This window comes from Ambystoma mexicanum, chromosome 1q, assembly GCF_040938575.1.
Source record: "Ambystoma mexicanum isolate Mex_15411 chromosome 1q, UKY_AmexF1_1, whole genome shotgun sequence".
Lineage (NCBI taxonomy): Eukaryota > Metazoa > Chordata > Amphibia > Caudata > Ambystomatidae > Ambystoma > Ambystoma mexicanum.
In genome coordinates this window covers 1,555,310,553-1,555,331,019 of record NC_090922.1, presented here as the reverse complement: position 1 = coordinate 1,555,331,019, position 20,467 = coordinate 1,555,310,553, and the positions used below count along the sequence as shown (strand labels likewise).

At 46.0% G+C, this 20,467-nt stretch overlaps 2 protein-coding genes across 3 annotated transcripts in view; one reads left to right on the top strand and one right to left on the bottom strand.

The window, feature by feature from the left end:
• Nucleotides 1–20,467, bottom strand: part of LOC138552311 (zinc finger protein 432-like) — a 694,217-nt gene that overhangs the window by 406,826 nt on the left and 266,924 nt on the right. The gene's annotated exons all lie outside the window — the stretch shown is intronic.
• LOC138552223 (zinc finger protein 585A-like) overlaps nucleotides 1–20,467 on the top strand; it is a 406,444-nt gene that overhangs the window by 241,713 nt on the left and 144,264 nt on the right. The window contains exon 5 of one of the 2 annotated variants that reach the window (XM_069642525.1): nucleotides 15,130–15,150. The exons of the other annotated variant lie outside the window; for it this stretch is intronic. Coding sequence (XP_069498626.1) covers nucleotides 15,130–15,150 — 21 coding nt within the window. The remainder of the gene's footprint in view (nucleotides 1–15,129; nucleotides 15,151–20,467) is intronic. 2 annotated transcript variants of the gene reach the window in all.

Here is a 20,467-nt window from a genome sequence, read left to right as displayed (position 1 = left end):
CCAAGAGGGTGACAAGATCCACTCCACAGAGCCAACGCATGAGGCAAGAGACAATGTATTCAATGTTCAAACAGGGCCAACCCTACCAGACACGATGCCAAAAGACACCATCATGAAGGAGTTCCTGCTCATTTGCAAAGGCTTAGGAAAAAAGAAAGGAGCGCCCGTGAAACTCCACATTGATCCTACCGTCCAACCCGTCCCACAACATCCGAGGAGGGTTGGTTTCCATTTGCAAACCGCAATGTCAGCTGAACTGAGACAACTCTTGGAAGATGGAATCATCGAACCAGCTACAGGCCCGACACTGTGGGTCTCCCCACTAGTAATAGTACCAAAAGACGGAGGACGGCTCAGGCTCTGCGTAGACATGCGAATAGCCAACACCGCGATCCAGCTAGAACGGCACCCATGATAGTCCAACTAAACAAGTCCACCCTCTTTTCCAAACTCGACCTAAATCAAGGTTACCACCAGATGGTACTTCACCCGGAATCGAGAGGAATCACCACTTTTGCCACGCACAATGGGCTTTAAGTCTTCCGGCCAATAAAAGGGGCACTGAATTACAGTGACGACATTCTTGTATATGGCCAGTCAAAAGAAGAACATGACGTCGCCCTTCGAGCCACATGCAAAGCCATCCAAGACGCGGGTCTCTCCCTAAACATCGACAAATGCCGATTCAGTAAGGCGAAATTACAATTCTTCGGACACATTTTCTCCACAGACGGAATGAACCCAGACCCGGACAAAGTTAACACGATTTTCAACCTCCAAGAACCGAGACAAGACACGGACGGCAGATCATTTCTGGGCATGGCGGGATATTGCGCCAGGTATATACCACATTACGCCACAATCACCGAACCTCTCCGAAAATTACTTCAGAAAGACATATTTTTCGCATGGACAGCAGAATGCCAAAAAGCTTTTGACACCATTAAACAGTCCTTGGTGGAAGCCAGAAAACTCGCCTACTTTGACCCGGACTGGCACACTGAAATTGTGGTTGTTGCGAGCCCAGTGGGACTCGGAGCCATACTCACTCAGACGAATAGAGCTGACACCCATCCGAGACATGTAGTGGCATACGCCAGCAGGGCATTGGCACCCCCTGAGTCTGCATACTCCCAAGCTGAAAAAGAGAGCCTGGCGGCAGTCTGGGCGTGTGAACATTTCCATAACTTCATTATAGGGAAAGGATTCACCCTTGTCACCGATCATCAAGCCTTACTATCGCTCTCTGGGAACCCTCGAACAAAGATGCCTCCCGGAATTGAACGGTGGGGCATTCGCCTACAAGAATACGATTACCAGATTATCCATCGCCCTGGAGCTGAAAACAACCCAGCCGACTATCTGTCTAGACACCCCACAGGAAATCCAATACCGCGACCAGGTGACATGGAATACATTAGCTATATCTCCACAAATGCGCTGCCCCCAGTGATATCACTGGAAGCCATTGCCCTAGCGTTGCAAGCCGATCCATCCATGGCCCTGGCGATTGAACTCACGGAACATAACAGATGGAAAGACTACCGGAGAGCACTGATGAAACACCCTGGTGCAAATAGGGATGAGCTGGCTGTGAAAGACAAAACCATACTCCTCAGAGGGTGCAGACTGGTGGTTCCAGCCGCTTTAAGAGCAGACGTTATCAAGACAGCTCACGGAGGTCACGTGGAGCTGATAACACCAAACGCCAACTACGCTGCCCCGTGTGGTTCCCCTTCTTTGACGCGTTGGTGGACCGGTGGGTAAGGAACTGCATCCCGTGCCAATGCACGGCTAGAGCTGAAGCACCTATACCCCTGCAGCCAACACAGATGCCAAAACACCCGTGGGAAAAAGTGGCAGTAGAGTTTTATGGACCCTTAGAATCCAGGGAATACCTACTACTATTTATTGACGAACACTCAAGATTCCCGATCGTAAAACGATCTACATCCACAGCCTTTGCCCAAATAGCTGCTGTTTTCGACGAAGTAGTGAGCGAATGGGGAATACCAGATGTCATCAAGTCAGACAACGGCCCCTGTCTTTCTGCGGCCACGACTTCGCAACATTCGCCAAGCACTTAGGATTCAAACACCAGAAGATAACACCCCGATGGCCACAAGCCAATGGGATGGCCGAGAGATTCATGTCATCCATCAAGAAGACGCTACAGAGAGCCCGAATAGAGATTGTCGACCCACACCAGGCCTTGTGCAGGATGATCTGAGACTATTGTAATACACCACACGAGGCCACAAACAGGACTCCAGCTGAACTCATGGTAAAATAGTTTGCACACGGATAATACGACATCCAACAAACAAGCCGGAAACAGATCCGGAAGTCCTAAGGAGAGACGCCCAGTGGAAAGAAAGGGCCTGCACGCAGAAAGATGAAAGAAGAAGAGCACGCCCAAAAGAGTTTCAAGTGGGAGATGAAGTGTTGGTACAACAGACGACAGTCATTTTTTTCTTTTTTTTCTTTTTATTATGAAGTTTATTAAATTTTACATAAAACCATATCAAACATCAAATACATCAATATAATAACTATAGAATTCATCATAAACATTCCTTCCCCACCAATACTACCACCCCCAACCTCAACATAAGCAATAACAACAATCCGAACTATCACCACTATTCATCTAAAAATCTTTCCCACATTTGATCAAACAATTTAATTTTTTTGTTTCTGCGAAAAACAATCCTCTCAATTCTGGAAACCTGCCTCAAGTCCTCCACCCTCTCTGAAAAATGTGGTCTCTCATCACTTTTCCATTTCCTCAAAACACTTTTCTTAGCCGAGTTTGTAGCCCTGAAAAACCAGCATTTCATCGGGTAAGTGAGTTCTTCCACCTTATCATCCTCACCCAAGATGACAGTATTGTAGTCCAAATCCTCTTGCAATAGTAGAACCTCATTAATCTTCTTCACGACTTCTCTCCAAAATGTCCTCAATTCATAACAATCCCATGTCATATGCTCAAAAAGTGCCAACTGCATGTTTACACCTCCAACAAGCCTCTGTATCAATCATTCCTCTCGCATATAGTCTTTGAGGAGTCCAGAACACTCTATTAAGAATTTTGATTTGTCGGCTTTGCTCTCCTAGATTAATGGAAGTCAGGGTCACATTTTTACAAATAAATCTCCATCTGTCCTCAGACATATCCAAGCCAAGTATCTCAGACCACTTAGATAACAATCCTTCAGCTGGTGTACGACGCTGGACCAGATTTTTATAAACCTTAGACGCCATACCACCTCCTGCCTTATATTCAGACAACCAAATCTGCCATCCACTGCCATTCTCTGCACCTTCATTGCACAGTAGTTTCCTCAACTTCCTGTATTCTCCCATCGTGCAGTCTCTGAGATCCTTAATCCGTGCAAGTCGTTTATAACTAATCCATTTGCCGTCTTCAATTAAATCGCTCAGCCACATTACACCGCTCAGGAGCCAGTTCAACCATAGCAGCGGCCTCCCATTCAATAATATCCCAGGATTCAACCAGATCTGGATAAAATCAATATCACCTACTTGGCGTTTACTCTTCTTCCACAGTTCTTTCCAACAAGTTCTCAGAAATTTTGTTGGCGGAAATGACTTATATCCTGATCCATCCACTGTGGACAAAATAGCCCTAGGCGGCAATGGAGATGAACGGCCCGATTCCGCCAGCGTCCAGACATCATTCGAATTTTCAGCAAAGTGCACCAGGTGTCTGGCTCCAAATGCCAAATGGTAATTTTCAAAGTCTGGAACCCCCAAACCTCCACAATCCTGGGGTAGCTGTAATTTCCACAATTTAAGGCGTGGCTGTTTATTGTCCCAGAGAAAGGATTGGATCAAACTCTCAATCTTCTTCCAGAAGCTCCTTTTGACGTCCAAGGGGAGCATATTAAGCACATAGTTTATACGTGGTGTCGACGTCGTTTTGATGGCATTCACTCTCCCCCAAAGACTCAGTTTAAGTTCGCTCCATCTCTTCAGATCAAGCTCCAAGGCTTGAATCACACTAGTTAGGTTGACATCCATAATTTTTGAGACATCATTCGTCAACCAAATGCCGAGGTATCTCATCTTACTCGGACAGCACCTAAATGGAAAAGACCTAATTTTCAGAATAGTGCATGCGGTTGATGCCGGTAGTGCTTCCGATTTGGCCCAATTGATCTTGTATCCAGATATTTTGTGGAACACACCAATCAACTCAATCTGCACAGGAATGGATTTCGCCACATCTTGAACCACCAATAACATGTCATCCGCATACAACCAAACTTTTTGACTGACTGCACCATAACGAACACCTTCAATTCTCTTCTCCTCTCTTATCCTCACGGCCAACAATTCTATAGCGATCACGAACATGATGGGCGACACCGGACAGCCTTGTCTTGTGCCTCTTTCAAGTTCAAAAATGTTGGACCTCATGCCATTGGTCCTAACACATGCAGTAGGGCGTGAATACAGCAGTCTTATCCATCCAATCATGTTTTCCCCAAATCCAAATCCCTCAAATGCACTAAAAAGATATTTCCACTCAATACGATCAAAGGCTTTTTCAGCATCCAACGATAACGTTACCACATCATTCTGATGTTCCCCACTCTCAAATAGAGTCAGCAATAGTCTTCTCATATTATCAGATGCATGCCTTCCTTTCACAAAACCAGTCTGACCAACATCTATAAATCTGACAGAGAAGTTTCAATCTTCAAGGCCAAAGCTTTGGCTAAAAATCTTGTAGTCAATGTTCAATAAGCTGATTGGTCGATAACTACTTGCTTTGACTGGTGATTGCCCCTTTTTCAGAAAAATTGAGATCGAAGCGTGCCTTGTTGAAACAGGAAGACAACCATCTCTCAAAGAAGCGCGCAGCATTTCCAACATTAGTTCAAAAACCTCCTCCGGAAATATTTTACAGAGTTCTGCTGGTAGTCCATCTGGACCCGGACACTTGCCAGAGTTCAATGTGCAAGCAGCCGTCCTGAGATCCTCTACACTTAACTCTCTTTCCATGTTTTCAATAGACTCTGAACTCATTTTCTTCAAGTGGCAATCCTCAATGAATTGGCAAATCTCATTCTCAGATAAGTTGGATTCCAAAGTATAAAGGGTCTTGTAATATGACTGAAACGTTGCATTCATTTCCATAGGATCAAAAGATACTGTTCCATCATGTCTCTCTATTGCGTTAACAGTTCTGTTATTATCCATCATTCTCAACCGATGAGCAAGTAGCCAATCACATTTTTCTCCTTTTTCAAAGTAGTTGCTCTTGGTTCTAAAAAGCAACCACTCAGCCTTCGTAGAATACATATCTTCCAACTTCTCTTTTTTCAGCTTCAATGCTCTCAGAGTATCACTTGAAAAATTGTGCATATTACTCTTTTCAAGATCCTGAATTTCATCAATAAGCTTTTTCACCTCTGCATCTCTTAGTCTCTTTTTCTTGCTTGACATACCTCTCATATATGACTTGAAGGCTTCCCACACAAACTCCACCCTGACTTCCCCAGTCCAATTCTCAGTTACAAATAATCTTGCCTCTTGAACTATCTTATCCACAATTTCATCATCGTCCAGAAGTGTGACATTCATCCGCCATGTATTAGACTTCGGAACAGGGAAGGACAATTGCAAGTCTATGGAGATCGGAGCATGATCAGAAATAATTAATGCCTTGATGTCTCCCCTATGGAATGATTGCGTACAGAGGCCAGACGTCAGAAGGAGGTCAATCCTTGAGTAAACATTATGCCTTGCAGAGAAGAATGTATATTGTCTCGTTTAAGGGTTCTGCAATCTCCATACGTCTGTGAGGTTCCATTCAGCCATTAGCCTTTTCAAAGCTGTTCTTTTCACATAATTAGCACTATCTGTTGTCCCCACACTTTTATCAAGTTCAGGTTCCAGAACAACATTAAAATCCCCTCCCACAACAACATTATTCACATGCATATTCTGCAAAAGCTGTGCTAAAGATATAAAAACAACTACCATCACCCCTATTCGGAGCATAAATGTTGCAGAAACAATACGGAACATCCTGAATATTTGCAGTGACACAGACAATCCTCCCATCAGCATAATTCACACATTTCATGTCAGTGACCGGTAGATTCCTTTTAAACAGGATACACACACCTCTAGAGCTAGTCGTGAAAGATAAGCAGTAAGCATCACTGACCCATCCCTTTTTCCATTTATCAATATCCGCATCTAGCAGATGAGTCTCCCGAAGCATTGCCACATCTGTTCCCATCTCATCTAGTTTATTCAAAATCATTTTCCTCTTGGTGGCACAATTAGCACTATTCACATTCCAAGATACCACCCTAAAATTACTCTGATATGTGTAAGACGTGGGTGGATTTCGCTTCCCAATCCTTACAATGAATTCACACAACACAATACAACCTAAACCTATAACTACTGTAAAAAACAAAACTGAAAATATGAAAACTTTCTTGGGCTCAAACCACCCAACCCTCCAGAACTTCCCTTCCACTTGCACGTAGATAGGGACTACCCTGCCCCCTCCCTTAGGTTAGCATAGAGGAACCTCAATAAAAATGCACAACATAAAACTCCCATTCGTCAAACCAACGGTAAGCTAAATATTCAGCCCGATCTGATCCATGGCCAAACCCAGAACTCCCACCATTTCACAATTCTCCAGGGAATGAAAAGTGGGACAAAACCATTCCAGGTTAATCACATTTCCCCAAACCAATAGAGCTCTACACAGTTCGTCACCCAATCCAACTCTTGACAATAGAAAGTGAGTTACCAGTCTCTCCACATTAATCGTCAATTAATACGCCAATAAATGTCCTATAAAACACCCACAGTCATCCTCCAAACACAAAATCGCTGCAGACCCATAAGCCCTAATCATGCCTACACAACTACCACTGAAATAGCATCCATCAGGGATTGCACTCTACTACCCCTATACAAAGTCAGATCCAAAAAGACCCATAGTGTCAAGAACGGTAAACCTTAGATGTACCTACCATACCACATAGTCCATCACACAGTGCTGGCAATTGACCTAAAAGATATGTAGAAGCGTGTGAGCGTCAATCCTACACCAACATATGTGACTGAATGCATCATATCAGCAAGCCTTCGAAGCCCTGCATATTACCCAATGTAAAGGGACACTGGAATTGGATTCAATAGTTAATGTCCCAATGAATTCACTATTCACTATTCTGCACCATAACTACACCCGGTGACCAGACCAGGAAATGCACTCCTTCTCTTTAGCAGTCAGCAAGTCTCACAATGCAAGAACCCATGGATGGCAGAGACCTGACATAAGTGTAAATGACATTCCCTGCTGGAACTAATGCATAACACAGATAGTCCACCTGCTCAGGGGGCATTACTACGCTTGTATGGTAGCAAAAAATAAAAATACATCTTATCACAGATATGTTCTACTAATGCGCTGCAAATAGGTTAGTGGATATGTTATGCAAAGGTATACATTACAGTAGAAAAGCTGATTCACACCTGGTTCACACTTGCTAGTCAAACATAGAACCGCAGAAGTACTACACAGCTATTATCAATCTGCATGAGGCAACTCCTAATGCAGCCGATGTCACACACGTCGCTAGTGGGGTAATGTAGATGCACCCACACACCCCTTAACCCACGTACCTCTAAGCACAGACAAGACAAAAGAGGAACCCCACCCCCGCGGCCGCCACACACTCACTCCCCAGATCACATGCCCGCCGCGCCTCTAAATCTCAAGAGTACACAGCGCGAGCGATACAATGCTGATCCCGGAGCACAGGCGTGCCGTGGCTCCAAGGATACCAGCCCCCAACGACCTCACAATACGGGTGTGCCATCATTGACAGCACGACACTCACCGCTCATCACAGAACACAACGGTAACAAGGATGACCTGTACGGCTGCCATACCCGGCCAATGATTCTCTTAGCTCACTGTCAGAAAAAACATGCACCACCTCCCCCAGAAAACCTGTTAAACACGGGCCTTCGTGTTACCAGTGCCAGCAACAGAGTAAAGCACCCACCAGACTCATCTGAGCCCAACATACGCTCGAGCATACTGGAAAACCATTACAACCACAGTACATTTTAAAAACGAATAAAACCAGGAATTAACAAAGACTGTTCAAACAACTTATTATTATGAAAAATACGAATAAATAGCGAAAGTACTAACTTACACCTCACTTATGAACACAATCATAACATTAACTGGCAAAATTATTTTAATTCGGGGTCCCATCACTCAGACATTTTTCAGCTTCAGCTGGGTCCTCTGTAGTCTTAACACCAGATTCAAAAAGATCTTCACTGTTGCTGGTCTAACCAGCATAGTTTTAATCCCTTTCTCCTGTGCCAGTGCTTTAGCATTTTGAAAAGATTTCCTCATTTCCACTATTTCTTTAGGGAAATCCGGATAAATGGCCAGCTGATCTCCGTTCAATAAAAGTTTTCCTTTTTCTCTGGCAGCCTTCAAAATCCTCTCTTTCGCACTCACTTTAGTCAACACCATGATAATCTGTGTGGGTTTCCCGGTTTTGGCAAATTTACCAGCCCTGAAGGAATAATCCAAGTCCATGTCCTTTAGGATGTTTTTCCCCAGAGTCATATCCAGCACTCCTCTGACTCTCAAATCCAAATCTTGATCCAAACCTGGATTTTCACTCACACCTAGTAAGCGCAGGTTCAAATTCCTCTGATCAGCCTCCAACCATAGATTCCTCTTCTTAAGATCAGAAACTTCAAATCTCAACTCCTTGTAGGCTCTGTAACTTCCAGCAACCTCCGTGGCCAAAGTTGTATTTTCTGCCTCCACTTTGGTAACTCTAGTTTCCAAATGGCCCACTTGAGAGGACAATTCACCCAGGGTAATCTTCATTTCTTTCACATCTTGAGCAATCTGTAGAAGCAGTGCGTACATATCTTCATCCATCCTCTCTCCCTGCTTAGCTTTTTTTTAATTAGGGTTGTCAGGGACCTCAATCCTCTTCTTAGGTATTGGATTAGGATTCATTACTGCAATTTTTCAATAATCAATAGGCTGGGAGGGAGCAGGAGCAGTTGTCTTAAGCTGCTGCTCTGTTCACCAACATTCCAGAATCCCAACAGACGACAGTCAAGAAGACTGACTCTCGATTCTCCCCTTTACCACTACAGGTCACAACAGTAAAAGGAACCATGGTGACCGCTGGAAATGAAGAAAGAGAACCCAGAAGATGACCCAGGAGAGGCCGTCAGCAGTCGGCCCCAAAGAGCTGTAAAGAAACCAGCTCGCCTAGTTGAAGATTGTTGACATTGTTGCAAGGACATTTCGTCTGGGGGTGGTGTTAATAGGTTAATGTCTCATTACGAGACCGACGCCCAGTCACGTGGGTAGCGTCATGTGAGGGGGAGGGAACGTTGAAGGCACGATTGTGCAGAGGAATAAAGCGGTTGCACATCCTCCTCTGGGCGTGTCTGTCTTTATTTTGATGACCCATCCGGGTCTAACAGACAGAATCCGTAACCAGTGCAACATTGAACTCCTCTAAGGCAAATCCCACTTCCTCCATCGCCTCCACTGCACCAGGTATGAACACAACCCCAAACACTTGAGGAAGACAGAATCTGTAACCAGTGCAACATTGAACTCTTCTATGGCAAAACCCACTTCCTCCATCACCTCCACTGCACCAGGTATGAACACAACCCCGAACACCTGAGGAAGACAGGATCTGTAACCAGTGCAACATTTAACTCCTCTAAGGCAAATCCCACTTCCTCCATCACCTCCACTGCACCAGGTATGAACACAACCCCGAACACCTGAGGAAGACAGAATCTGTAACCAGTGCAACATTGAACTCTTCTAAGGCAAAACCCACTTCCTCCATCGCCTCCACTGCACCAAGTATGAACACAACCCCAAACACCTGAGGAAGACAGAATCTGTAACCAGTGCAACATTGAACTCTTCTAAGGCAAAACCCACTCCCTCCATCGCCTCCACTGCACCAGGTATGAACACAACCCCGAACACTTGAGGATGACAGAATCTGTAACCAGTGCAACATTGAACTCTTCTAAGGCAAAACCCACTTCCTCCATCGCCTCCACTGCACCAGGTATGAACACAACCCCGAACACCTGAGGAAGACAGAATCTGTAACCAGTGCAACATTTAACTCCTCTAAGGCAAATCCCACTTCCTCCATCACCTCCACTGCACCAGGTATGAACACAACCCCAAACACCTGAGGAAGACAGAATCTGTAACCAGTGCAACATTGAACTCTTCTAAGGCAAAACCCACTTCCTCCATCACCTCCACTGCACTAGGTATGAACACAACCCCGAACACCTGAGGAAGACAGAATCTGTAACCAGTGCAACATTGAACTCTTCTAAGGCAAAACCCACTTCCTCCATCGCCTCCACTGCACCAGGTATCCACACATGAAAAGGTACTCTTAGCAAACATGTCAACCCTGCGGCCGACTCCCGGCCCTGCAGGTTTGAGAACTACATGTCAGCCTATGACGAACATGCTCCAGATACGGTTTCCAGGAGGCTACTAATAAATCTGGTAAGAGGTGAAGTTGAAGACCTCATTCCTACCTTCCCACCTAATAAATTAAAGACGTACGCAGGATTCAAAGAAGCATTGTGTACCTATTTGGACCCCCAGCTCAATGTGGATCACGAGAGACATACTTTCAGTGCGGCGTGTCAGATGACGGGTGACTCCATGGACGCATTTAACCTCGACTGCGCAAATTAGTAGCCCACTGTGAGTTACACAAGTTCACGAACGAAGACGCCATCAGACTAAGACTTTTTGGAGGCTTTTTGTCATCTGCCTTCAGACAAAAATTGCTCCCTGAGCCCCTTCCTCTCACCACCATCTTGCAGTTGGCTAGGACAGAAGCCAGAGCAGACTCGCAAGTGTCACAGATGGAAACAGACAAGGGGCTCGTGAGAAAGCAAGCATATCAAATTACTCGATGTGGAAGAGAAAAAAAACCTGTTAGCACTCTCAAGAAGGTACGTGTCGACAGGAAGATGTTACCGGTACGACCTACCATTTCCACACGAGGAAGGAGTAAGATGCCCTGCATTCGGACACAAGTGCACCAATTGTGGGAGAGAAAACCACATGGCGAGAGTATGCATCTTGTCACCGAATCGAATGCAAGGTAACATCTGGACAGTCACCAAGCCAAAGAGCAACGCGCACTCTTCGATTGAAAGAAGAGATCCCACTAGTAAAAAAGTGATCTTGTGATCCAGGTCAGGCAAATTATAGGATGAACCCCATCACCTCCGCCCATCTACAAAAAAAGTCAACACGACTATGCATACATGATGAATGACGTGGTGGCAGCCCCTGAAGGAGAGTTTACATTCGAATAGGAGAGCACCCAGCCAAGTTCATCATTTGCACAGGGGCCACTTTGAAAATCATGCATATATCAGAGTTTCGCAAAATGACACCCGCCCTCAATTGACACCCTCCGAGCTGAAAGTGTTCCAGTGAGCTGCAAAGAGCTTGCTAGAAACCATGGGAAATGCTCAACAATGCTTAGTTACAAGGGAAGATGTGCAGTAGCAGATCTGCACATCCTTCAAGGAGAAATCCTGGGTAGCAATCTATTGGGCTGCCCCACAGCCCTTGGGGGAAGATCACAGCCATGAGGTATGTCATGTACCATGACGTGCCAATCGCTCAACTTTTTCCAGAATTATTCTAAGGTATTGGATGACTCAAGGAAGACTCAGTCACTCTTTACATAGACGAGCATGTCACACCGGTTGCACAACATCCAAGGAGGAAACCAATCCACCTGCAACCACAGGTGGAAAAGGAAATTCAGTGCCTTCTAAACAAGAACATCATTAAGCCGGCCTACGGTCCCACTCCATGCGTCTTGCATGTGGTAGCAGTACCGAAGCAAGTATCGTTTAAAATGATCCGCCTCGGTGTGGACATGCGGTGAGCAAACAAAGCAATTGGACACAAACAGCATCCTGGCATGTACCTAGATGGCATGATCAACTTGTTAAACAGAGCAAAGGTAATCATCAAGTGTGACCTATACAAAGGGTACCACCAAATAAAACTTGAGAAACAGTCAAGATATATACCTGTGTTCACCACTTACGAGGGCTTATTCAGATACAAAAGACTGCTTCGACATATCATCCGCTGCATAGATCTTTCAGAGGATTATTCGGAAAGTCATTCATCACGTAAAAAACTGTTTTAATCACAGTGACGATATTTTGGGCTTTGGAGCCAACAGGGAATAACATGATCTAGCACTTCATCAGGACTCTGCTGCACTATTCCAAGCAGGGTCGACACTAAGTTTGGAGAAGCATACCTTCCATAAGACTCAACTTAAGTCATTTGGGCAACTATTCTCGCATGTAGGGATGAGCCCAGATCCAGGAAATCTAATCGCCATAACCAACGTCTCCTTCACAAGATGTGAGTGAAGTACGGTCATTTTTGGGAATGGCTAGTTACTGTAGTCGGTACCTGAAGGAGTTCACTACCCTCAGTGCTCCACTAGGGGAGCTTACTAAGCAAGAAAGAGAATTCGAGTGCAACCCCGAATGCGAGAAAGCATTCATACAAATCAAGAAGGATATTGTGTCAACGGACTGTATGGCCTACTTTGATTCTACCAAGTGTACAGAGCTGACGGTGGATGTCAGCCCGGTGGGAATGCGTGCCATTTTGGCCAACATCGACCAGGGATAGAGACTCTAAGAACAATTGTTGCTTATGCGTCCAAGAGCCTATCGGAGGTTGAAAGGAAATACTCCTAACCGGAAAAATAAGGTCTGCCTGTAGTATGGGCCTGGGAGCACTTTGAAATGTTTCTGGTGGGAAAACCATTCACCATTGTGACGGACCATCAGGCGTTAGTCATCATATACAGAAACCCTCAGTGCAATATGCCACTCAGAACTGAGAGATGGGGGTTAAAGCCGCAGGACTTTAATTTCACAATAATGCACAAGCGAGGAAAAGAGTACAACCCAGCGGACGTTATATCTCGGCATCCGCTTTCGGACCACGCAATGCAACCTTCCATGGCAGAAGAATACATCAACTTTCTCACACAACGGGGACCCACAAAACCACTCATGATGGACATAGTACAGAAGCATAGCCTGAAAGACAATATTCTAAGGAAAGTAAGAGAACTCGTAGCATCTCGAGGGTGGAGAGAAGTAGGGCTTGAAGAGATGTGAGACATGCTAGGAGTGTTCAAGCAAGAACTGCAAGTGTTCAGGCAGGTAAAGGATGAACTGTCCATAACGGCAGAAGGTCTCGTCATGCGAGGTGGCCGCATAATTGTATGCACTGACCTACAACAGCAATTTGTGAATTTAGCGCATGAAGGTCATCTGGGCATGTTTGCCAATAAGCAGCAAATAAGGGACACCATGTGGTTCCCGGGAATTGATGTGATGGTGGAAATCATAGTAGAAATGTGTCAATTGTGTCAGTGTATATCCAATCTCAACAACGCAGAACCACTGAGGTGGTCGGACATGCCTGAAGCACCCTGGACGCATGTAGCCATCGATTTATTTGTACCATTTGGGGGTGGTAAATAGTGGATGGTTGTCATAGAAGAATTTACCTAGTCCCTCTCGTACAAATGATTTCCTCCACGGCGGCTAACACCATCATCCGGAATTGGATAACATGTTCTCAGCATGGTGCATTCCAGACGCAATAAAATCAGACCATGGACCACCCTTCAGCGGTCTGGAGTTCACTCGGTTCATGAGTTACATGGGCATACGTCGCAGGAAAATCACGCCATTATGGCTTCAAGTAATTTACATGGTAGAGAAATGTATGGGGAGCCTCAGGAACGTGCTCCAATAAAACAAACGGAGCCCAATGTCGTTGAATCAAGTCTCGGGAGGATAGCTCAGGTGCAACGTGCTCGCCTTGGAAGCAAGACGACAAGGAGCAAAACAGGTTCGATCCCCAGGTCCGCGCTTAGATACCTTTGGTATTAAGCGCGTTAAAAATAACCTATCATATCATATCAGTATGTAACATACACAGGGACTATACAAACTCACCACATGACATGACAGGGAGATGTCCTTCGGTTCTGTTGTTCGGAAGGAAAAAGAAAACAAGACTTCCCGACATTAGGGACACCCAAGGAAACAACACTGTGCCGCTGAAGTGCACATTTGCGTTCAACAAACAAGAGATGAAAGAATATGACCAAGTTGCAAACTAGTGACAAAGTTCTTCTTTGCCGAAGACAAGAAAATAAATCTGAATTCAAATTTTATTACAATCCCTTGCTGTGTCCCAGAGGGGTCAATGGTGACCACACGGTGCCCTGGACGAGTCTTTACACGAAACGTGTCACAAATTAAACTGTAACAAGTAGGAGAAGATGAGAATCAAGAATAGGAGGATACTGTAGGATACAATGAGGAAAGGTCAAGGAGTGAGGACTCTGATACAGTGGCGGAAGAGCATACCAGACCAAAGCGATATACGGTACGACGTCCTTTCATCGCCTGCTTTTACATTGCCAGGAGACCAGTAAGATTGATCGAGGAGATGTGAGAACATAACTGTGAGTAATGTAAGGGAGGTGTGGTATCACAAGTATGACACTGACACAAGAGCTACAAGTTTCAAAACCTTTACTACATTCTTGGGGTTTGGATAAACCCCTACATTGCCCTATAGTTATGATGGGTGTAGCCTCTAACATCAAATAATAAAGAAAACACAGTCCTAGTCAGTCCTAGTCAGTCTTTGTTAAATCAAAATGGCCTATACTAACAAAGCCTAATACTTTCCCATTCTCTTATACAAAATGGTGTAAAGGGGATTGTGTATGTAAAGGAAAGTCAGTGTTATAACATAAAAGATCAAGGTGGCAGAGTCAGCTCTCCTCCCGACGTTGCACAGCGTGGAGTAAGGCGGCCCCTGTAAACAGGATGACACACTATGGCTCAGGTTATACAAAAAAAGCAGTTCAAAACGTGGGTCAAGGCCCGATTAGCCTTCCACGTTGACGTTACTTATTTCCAGTTCACCATAAGTTCTTTCACAGGTCATCAAACGTTCACGTAGGTCTTCCTCTGTCGGGGTCTGCCCTTTCAACCTAAAGTACCTTATTCAACATAGATCTCTCTCATCCGGGCTCAGACCTCTGAAGCATACATGCCAATATTCTGTGACCAAAAATCTGTAGGAATCTTAAAGTTTCAAAAATAGTAACTAACATAATGATGTTATCCCATGAAATGATGTCACATGAACTTTGGCCTTCATTCACCACAGAAAATGGCCTTAAGTGACATATGGCCTTGAAGGGATCACAGGGAAAGACTGCCTGGTGTGGCCTATCCAAAAACACATAATTTCCTCTTCAAACATACCTGCTGATAATCGCGAGATGGCCAGCCAGCAGGGAGCTGAAACACAAAATACCCACTGAAAAGCTGTAAATCCTTCTATTTGAACAAGTGCCTGCTGTGGAGGATCCAGTGTGAAAAGACAGCAAGGTGATAACACTGCTTCTGTATACCCCAAGGGAAGTGACGGCCGCGAGGACTCCCGCAAATGCAGCTTGTAAGGCAAGCCCCAGAACAAAAGTAATACAGAGATAAATATATTGTCAGGTTATGAGACTGCTAAATGGTAACATGGGGCAGTTGCTGGAGGGGCTCCCTTATGCGCTGCTTGGCTTTTTAACAGTTGTTCTCATGTCCCCTCAGTGTCTCCTGCCCTCCTTTCATCTTTCTCATCCATCTGCCTGTTTTTTCTCATGTCCCCTCAGTGCCTCCTGCCCTCCTTTCATCTTTCTCATCCATCTGCCTGTTTCCTCTCCCCCTACAGCCTCCTTGATCCTTTCATTTTTCCCATCGCTTTGCTTAACTTCCGTATTTCTTCTCTTCCCCGTCTCTTGCCCCCAGATGACAGGACACTGGGCTTTCGGACATGGCCCCCTACCCAAAAGCCTTGCTATTCAAGCGCCCAAGCGCCTCCATTCATGAAGTTGCTTCTGCACAGGTGTGGGGCATTCTTGCACTAACCCAAGTCCTTTTTGCAACTCTAGGTCAGGAGCCAAATCACATTATTGAGAGCCAGTCACGAGAGGCTGTTGGCTCGAAAACATCAATAGGGAAAAGTAGCCTAACGTGTGTGTGCGTGTGCAATTGTTCCACAAGAGTTGAAGCACATTTACTGCAGAGTGTGTGGCTTTTTTCCTTTCTCAGTGCCTCCGGAGCCTGACTGCACATGGTCATTTTCGCAGCGCTAGCTTTAGATCTGCCACCCTCATTTTTGCCTGAACACTTACAAAGTAATAATTCACAAATGATACCTGCAGAAATTTGGGAGAAGATGGGTTTGCAACGAGCAGCTGTATATTTGCAGCTCAGCTGAGCAGAGACCGAGACCAGCAAAGAATTTCTAGTGAGAGACGCCAGCTCGAAGCTCACAGCACAACGATGAGGCAGAGAGCAGCCTCTGCCCAGAGAATGTCATGGGCTGCCAATGGCAGGCGTCTCATGCTGACAGTGACCGCCTGGACTACGGGGTGCACAGGGCAGTGTAGAGTGTCTCTTTCACGCTGGCCAGGCACGCAATGATCAATCAAAATGATGGGCCATTAACACGCCCACCAGAGGATGCTGATCATGCTGTGCCGGCCCTCAGGCAGACAGGCCAAAGAAAAAGAATAAGTTTAAAAAAAAAAATGTATTGGTATTTGTTGCCACTAAATTGTAGGCAATAGGACTGCTTAAAAAGCGGTATCCTACCGCCTAAATCGGTAGGGTTGGCAAGTATGCAATTGCATGGAGCCATGCAGGGGTAGAAGAGATCAACCAGGGCATCCCACGGCCTTTTTCACTTACCATGAGACTGCCAGAAATTACAATTAGTGGTTTTCTGCTGAAACAACAATATGCAGCACCCACCCACACCACCAGACTCTTGTAAACTTAAAGAAAGTGTATATCAGGGATGGCCAGGCAGCCATATAGGCTTCCCTGACCTGGAAAATACTGGGCCTTATATCATTGTCCTATAGATGTATCCACAACAGGGCCTGCAGCAGGCATCCTGGGCCTGCAGCAGGCATCATGGGCCTGCAGGGCTGTACAGCTGTTCGAACAATCCACCCAAATCTGCTACAATGTTCTCTTGTCAAAGGAGAAACATTGGAATGTCGGGACAGAAGACACCCATTGGCACCCAGAGGAGTTGAGCCAGCCAATCGGGAGCCTGGAAAGGGGGGCTTGCACAGACCATGTCAGGCTGCATTCTGTTCCAGCCTTCTATGCCACTCCTGTGGCGCTGCCAATTCTTTTGGCTGTGGCCAGTCAATGCTTCCACCCTCTGTCTCTGCACCCTTATGCCTTCATGACCACACCCCACCGTCCATCCTCCACCTCTCCTTCTTCCTACTTACCCACAGCACGCTACTCCAGTCCATTTCTGCCCACTCTGGCCGCCATCAACGGAGAAACATTGACTTACAGCTTTTTCTATGTTGCATAGTGGCCATCTTCCCTTTTTGAAAAGAGAATCAGATTAGCACGCCAGTTGCACACTCAAATTCAGGGACGTCATTTGGGGGTCGCCAGGGGTCACACATGTGACCCCTGAGGTCTCCCTTGCCTAAAGAAAAGGAAAACCATTTTTTTAATTTGAGTTTAGTTGCAACAAATACCGATTTTGAAAAACATAAAAAAAATGTTTAAAAAAAAATGGGTATTTGTTGCCACTAAATCGGTAGGCAGTAGGACTGCTTAAAAAGCAGTATGCTACCGCCTAAATTGGTAGGGTTGGCAAGTATGTCCGAAGGCACGCCCGTAGACGGTCACACCAGAGAGAATACAACCCGCTAAGGAAGAAGGGCTCAAGTCAATCTTGTAAGGATAACAAGTTTTAATCTCACACGCAGATGAGAGCATCAGCAAAGAACTCTGCTACAAGGAACATTCTGCTGAAAAGAGTTACAAGTATAAACTTTTAAAGGAAAACATCATCATTTATGATGCAATACATTGAGTAAAAACCCACGCGGCTGGTTGGTGTGCGCCTATACATGATCACCTGCTCCATAAGAGATGCCAGGTCATTGGTTCAAAGCCCAGTCCATCCGTCTTCCATCACGTGGGAGCTGCAGTAATCAACTTCTTCTCACGTCGAAGGTCAAAGAACAAATTAACTACACTCCTAATGCTACTTTATCACTATACTGTGCACCTGTCAGGCTTTAAGACGAGCACAAAGGTGGTTCTTGGGGACTCTAAGCTTCACACACACATTTCACTCCATCCCATCCACACCATCCTGCTCCAAGGTCTCCACGCTCATTTTGAACTATATTGTATCCATCCCAGAACCACACAATACAAATCACACGATTGTCCCTCAACAATGTGCCTTGTCCGTCCTCTTTGAACATTTCAGGACTTGTTACTTTGGGTTGGTGGTCAAAGAGCACCTGGTGCCATGGAATTCGTGGAGGTTAGGGTTTAGTCAGTTATATGGGCTATAACTCGTGGTTGCCTGGGGATGGGCCAGGTCATGCTTTGGCCAGTGTGAGATAACATGCACACCAGGCGTGGTCTGTGATCCTGGCCTTGTATGGCACATTCCTCTTAAGTAAATAAACACATCTTAGCAACACTGTTAGAACAATGAATAGGCATTGTGGCGGTTGGGGGTGTGGGCGGTCCTCATGGGAGCTTGGGCATGGCTAGAGATTTCACTCGTCTTGCAATTTGGGCATAGTGCATGCAATGCCACCTTCGCTTCGCAGGCCTCCCCTCCTGCCTAAGATTATAATGAATGAATTTTGATGTGTTTCGATGGATTTTAGGGTCATGGCAAGGGTTATAATTAGGGTTAGGGCAAGGGTTAGAATTGAGGTTAGGGCAAAGGTTAAAATTAGGGTTAGGGCAAGGGTTAGAATTAGGAATAGGGCAAGGGCAAGAATTAGGGTTGGGGTTAGGGCAGGGTTTCGAATTAGGGTTAGGGCAAGGGTTAGAATTAGGGTTAGGGCAAGGGTTAGAATTAGGGTAAGGGTGAGGGCAAGGGCTAGAATTAACGTTTGGGTTAGGGCAGGGGTTCGAATTAGGGTTAGGGCAAGGGTTAGAATTAGGGTTAGGGTTGAGGTTGGGGATGGGATTGGGATAGGGTTAGGGTTGGGGGGGTGCCCTTGTGGGTTGGGGGACCCCCCAATAAATAAAAAGTAGCGCCATGGAGGTTTTAACACCTGCTTTTTGCAGGCGGAAAAATCCATGGCGCTACGGGACTTGTCGTTAATTATGCCACCGTAATTTACGGTGGCGTAATTAACGCCTTCCCCACTCCCATTATACCCTATGGGGCAAAAATAGGAATGGGGAAGGGTAAATGGGGATTGGGGACTTACCGCCCCGCCAAGGTCGGAATGGGGCGGTAAGTCCGCCAACCCCCATGGCGGAGTTGGCAGCTTTGCGCCATGGACCATGATGCAAATTGCACCATGGTTCTCCGCCAGGGTCGTAATGAGGCCCAGTGTCATGATGCCTACCCCCGTGGACCCAGACCAAGTCCAGCAACCCCGGAAGCAGTCATCAAGTTACCCCAAGAAAGCCCAACAACCCCTGCTAGGGACTATTTGGGTGAAGTCCTGGCGCCTATGGCACCAGGCTCATATGGAGAGTCAGTCCTGGCGCCATAGGCGCCAGGCTCATAGATTAAAACTTACCTGATGCAGACCATGCTGCAAACTTACCTGATGCAGACCATGCTGCAAGAGCTCCAAGCCAAAAGAGGCTTGGAAGGGACTATTTTACCTAGGGACTATTTTTTTACTCGGGTGGGGCTGGGGAGGAATACTTACCTGGGACTACTTTGGAGGCTATTTAAACCACACACGAAGAGCAGCACACGCTTCGCGTTATTCTGCATCCAGCAGCGTAACGCTCACCGTGCCTGCAAGTCTGCATCCAGTCTTCTGCCACGCCCGCCTCGAGTTTGGAGCTCCTATAAAAAGGGAGAAAGAAGGAGAAAAGGTTAGAACTAGAGCAATACCTTTGATCCTTACCTGAATTCCCGATCCATCGCGCCTTTGAGCTGGAAGAAAGAAGTTATTTTATGCGCTTCGCCTCGCATGCTGCAGCGCCGCGCTGACCTCACCGGCCTTCACAGCATCTTCACATTCCACCGCATCCTCCTGCATGTTCCCGCCGCACTCCGGTACCTAAGGAGAAGACAAGAACAGCAAGGTGAGCCAAGGGAATACACAGAGGAATACCCCCCATAGACTTACCTGATTTTACCACTGGGGGTACTATTCCTCTTCACGGGTCGGCACAGCTTCCACTGCATCCTCGCCGAACCCCAGCCCCTAAGGGCAAACAAAAGGACAGCAAG